At 39.5% G+C, this 4,897-nt stretch overlaps 1 protein-coding gene across 1 annotated transcript; it reads left to right on the top strand.

Annotated features, from left to right (window-relative positions):
* On the top strand, positions 1-4,576 carry LOC121432162 (short transient receptor potential channel 7-like). The gene is made up of 5 exons (XM_041630018.1): positions 1-166; positions 777-941; positions 1,929-2,099; positions 3,182-3,297; positions 3,724-4,576. The coding sequence occupies exons 2-5, from the start codon at positions 789-791 to the stop codon at positions 4,082-4,084; spliced, it is 801 nt and encodes a 266-aa protein (XP_041485952.1). The 5' UTR covers positions 1-166; positions 777-788; the 3' UTR covers positions 4,085-4,576.
* The last annotated feature ends 321 nt before the right edge of the window (positions 4,577-4,897 follow it).

Here is a 4,897-nt window from a genome sequence, read left to right as displayed (position 1 = left end):
ACTCTTTGCGGTGCGAGGGCAGTCGTACGTTCGGACATCATCCGATGATGATACGATCTTCGTTCGTGTCTACTACGTCTTCTTCGCAGCGTACTTCATCCTCGCTGTCGTCATCGGCCTGAACCTCTTCATCGCCCTTCTTACCACACAGCTGACCAAGGTTCAGGTATATAGGCCTACACTCTTAATCCTTCGGAGTCAAATTTGACTTGGAGTGGCGCAATATGCGAGTCAACTCTATTCCGAGTCAAAGTGACTCGGATAACAATTTAATAATTTGATTCGAAGTGGTGTGGCATCAGCTGAAAATCACTCAATTTCGAGGAATTTAAAGTAAATCGATAAATGAGTCACTTTGACTCGGAGTTCAAATTTAATACAGTAGACATAGGACTGCCTGCATGATATAAATATATATATTTTTTTCGGGGGGGATGCGTTGATTATGATTGTAAAAAACTATGTCATCGAGTTCCTAAGAAAATTATGTATTCTTTGAATGAATTGATATAAGCATTAGTCCATCCGCTTGAAATTCTTCGGGCCCTTCAAAATCATTAACACTGGGCATACTAAAATACTAGATGGAAATTATCCGGGGCCTTAGTAGATAAAGAGTTATTTACTTCCATACGTATTTATGTAGGTCTACCAATCGCATGTTATTCGTGCTGCATTTAGTTAGATGATAAATATGAGAAAGTAAAAGCGAGGAGAAAATTTAAGGTTTAAACGAAACATGATTGTTTGAATTGTATTCCTTTTATCACTAACAGAAGAACAGTGATATGGAATGGAAATTTGGCAGAGCTCAGCTGTGGCTTCGTGTCATCGAAGCAAAGACCGATCTCCCACCTCCATTCAACCTTATCCCCAAATCCGGGACGGTACTGCGCATGATCAAGAGGTGCGTTGGAAAGACGCCGCGGAGCTCGGAAGAAGTACGTAAAAATGAAATAGAGATAGATTCCTTTGCATCAAAAGGGAGTTTTTAGCACCGCGATGTAGAACCGATTCCAGAACACAGATAATGTATTGAAAATGCCCGTGGAAATGACAAAAACAACCCACATCCATCTGGCCATCTGGGTGGTCTTTTTGTTAACCAATACAGGATTTTCGTCCTAAGTTTCGAAGCTGACGAATAATTGCAAATGAATTTATGTCGTTTGACCAGAGTCACCAAATTTCTTTTTTTTCTTTTTCTTTGCTTTTTTGTCCATTTGAAGGGTATTTTCAATATTGTGTTCTTGAACCATTTCTGCGTCGGGATGCGAAAAGTTTATATTGAAGGGTTTGGGAACTTAGCCTACGAGGTTACTTTGAATAGGGCTACATGTAAACAGACAATGTAAAGTGGCTGCAGAAAAAGTTGCAAGCAAACGCAACTTGACTTTCAATCCCTCAGGCTGTCAGAAGCGCTTATTTTGGTCGCTGATTTTTCTGTAGCAAACATATTTTCTGTAGCGGTCCCCCGGAGCGGTCTCGAACTATGACCAATCAGGTGAGCGTTGAGAGTACCTCGTAACTTCTCGTAATGATCGTTCAGATCAGTGAAACAGAAATAACTTACACACGTGACACGTACATAGGCCTATACAGTTGTTTCTACAGTTTCACGATGACCTTTAAAAGGGCACCAAGATGACGAGATGGGCACTGATTAATAGAAAGAGAGAGAGAGAGAGACGACGATCAAGAATATTAAAAGACAAGGCGTTAATTCTCTTAAATCCCGTCAAGTCGACTTGATGTAAACGAGAAGTCAAGTAAACACCCAATTGTCTCCATGCCTTTTTTTCTGACAAATCGACTAGACGAGATCGAGGATGATATTTTTATTGCTCTATTCTAGTCATTGACATAATTTCCCCTTTTCAACACTCTGTATATCCAGTATTTTTTTATTATCATTTCTCTTTATAAAGGATGAAGCCAGATCTGAAGACGGCGACAGGGCGGGAAAGGTAACTGTTATCCATGTTCCGTTTTACAATTGTAACAGCAGTAGCACTAACAACAACTACAACAACAACTACAACAACAACAAGTACTACTACTCAGCGGCGTACCTTTGGTCAGGGCATAAAGGGGCACCGGCAAATTTTTGAATTACTTAGGTGGCGCGCGAAGCGCGCTCAATTACCACATATTGACATAATAGAGTCATTTTAAGGACTATGCCATTAAACGGATATGTATCTTACTAATCAAATAATGCGAGAGCGGAGCGTGATCTGAACATTTTTTGCTATTCAGACGTAAAAAAGAGACATCATAAGCTAATTTTTTGTAATCGTGATTACAACCCGTCTCACTAAAGAAACAATGCGAGCGCGAAGCACGAGCTGATTTTTTTTTGACGGGGGGGTATATAATTGACCTCAAAACAGGTACGTTTTGATAACTAATTCATGAAGAGCATACCACTCTCACTAATGTCATATAATGCGAGCGCGAAGCGCCTGCTGATTATGTTAGAATTGCACTTCCTTTAGGCATTGAAGTAAGGAACATTATATGTATCCCACTAATCAAGTACTATTCTTACTGCCACTTTCACTACTACTACTACTACTATGTAGTTTCTTTGTTTTTAATGTTTAGTTTTCCACCATACATAAAAAAAAATAAAATGGACAGAATAATAATATTACATTGATAGTAATTATACATAGTATACTAAGCAGTAGACTTCCGAATTACCGTCATCATCATTGTCATGATCCTCATCATCACCACCACCATCATCATAATCATCATAATCATCATCAACACCATTACCGTTATCATTATCATCATCATCATCACCATTACTGTAATCATCAGACCGGTGTGTTGACTCAGATGGTAGACCGTCCGTCTCACAACCGGGAGGTCGGGAGTTCAAGCCCCGACCGCGTCAGACCAAAAGACGTTAAAAGATGGGATTTGCTGTTACCCTACTGTATGTGGCCTTCAACAATTAAAGGGATATAGCCTCGTCGATCTGGCGCTGCACAGCGGCTGCCGGGCCCACGATCAATTGGGCAAAGCAAATTTCATTTCATGTCTGTTTCGAACAATGAATTATGGAATTTCATTTTTTTTCTTGGATTTCCGATCTTTTTCATCATTATCATAATCGTCATTTAATTAACCTCTCTCTGTGTCATTGTTCTTTATCATTGTTCGTTATCAGGACATTATTCGCAAATTATTAGAGCGTTATCAGGATCAGAGACGCGCATCAACGCCATCTTCTGGCCTTACCGTGGAAGATTTACGGATTCTAAAAGAAGACTTCCGGTCTCTTCGGTCAGTTATATTGCATCATCATTAGCTAGATTTCGCACCACTTCGCAGAACGAATTTTAGAACGCAGTAAATGTATTGTCAAACGCACTTCATGAAAAGAGCACCCAATAAGTCTTTGTCAAAAATTGGTGAATCAAAACAAAATTTTCGTCCTGGATTCTGGGCAAACGACGAATTTGTATTTTTTCGTCAGCTCTGAAACGGCTGTTCCGGTTCGCCAAATCTCGACAAAGACCTCCCAGCTGTTCTTTGTCATTTGACAGGCGTTCTGCTTCGCGGTGCAAAACTCCCTCTTATTATTCATTGTCATCATAATCATTATTTATCTTTCAATAGATTTTCACTTCTGAATCAAGAATCGAAAAAACCCCGAATGAGATGGCTCAACGCTCAAAACTATTTCTCTATTTTTAACTTTGTAAACAGGAACCACATCTCCAAAACCCTTCGCTGGGTCGAAATGAGCATCGCATCGCTGGAAGACATCGTACAGGGGCTCAACCTCCGAATTGACGAGCTCGAAGACACGGACACCCAACTGGACAGCATCGACCGCAATCGGGTCCAGATCGAAGATGACGACATCGATCAGCTGATCGAGGATGTCACAATTTTTGAGAAGTGCGTGCGTCGCGCCATGGCCCGTCTCCAGAGTACGAGCCTGATAACCCAGATGGCAGAGATGTACACACAAGGGCGAACGGTTGTCAATGATGAGGAAATGAGAGGCAAGTTGGAGTCATACCGGAAGGACTTTGGAAGCTACGAAAAGAACCTCTACGCATGAGCTGATGAAACATGTTTCTTCGTGTTTGACGGCCAAACACTGGCGTTCTGTTCCTAAACGAGTAATCACGATGAAAGTCAACAAAAAATCAAAACAGCTTATTTTGCACCACGTGCATAAAATCTATCACAATAGATCGAATCATTATATTGGATCAAACTTTAATCTAGTTACCGAATTACATAACTATAATACAAGAAACAGCCATTTCAACTTTTGCTTACCAGAAAGGGTAGGTAGTTTTGGTAACTCCTTTTATTACAATGCTATAAGACATTGGAATTCCCTTCCCAATGATATAAAGGAAATAGGAAACTTTTTGCATTTTAAGAGGAAGTTGAAAGAATATCTTTCTCTTGAGAGTCAAAGAGAAGATGCAAATGATATGTTATACGGTTGATTTATACTGACCACGTTCTTTTCTCTTCTCTATCAGGTATTAATATTTATATTACATAGTTTGATTGAAGCTTCGTCATGTCCTTTCTTCTATTCCTTCTATTTTATCTGTTCCTTCTATTCTCCTCTTCGTGTTGTTATTGTTGTCACTGTTTTTGCTGTTGTTGTTCTTCTCTCTATTATTTTTCTCTATCATCCTTTTCTTCCGTCTCCTCCCCTTTCTTCTATTCCTCCTCCTCCTCCTTCTTTTCTTCTTCTTCGTTTTGTTTATTTATTTATTTTATTTATTTTGTTTTATTCATTTTATACTGCAGGGTAGGCCTGTTCACTCTTAAAACTGCTTTACAAAGGCGCCCTGCAGTTTAAAATACATGTCAAGATAACTATAAAATATATCATAAAAAAACAATCAAC

This window comes from Lytechinus variegatus, chromosome 18, assembly GCF_018143015.1.
Source record: "Lytechinus variegatus isolate NC3 chromosome 18, Lvar_3.0, whole genome shotgun sequence".
NCBI lineage: Eukaryota > Metazoa > Echinodermata > Echinoidea > Temnopleuroida > Toxopneustidae > Lytechinus > Lytechinus variegatus.
The sequence above is the reverse complement of the archived record's forward strand: the minus strand, read 5'-3'. Positions and strand labels throughout refer to the sequence as shown.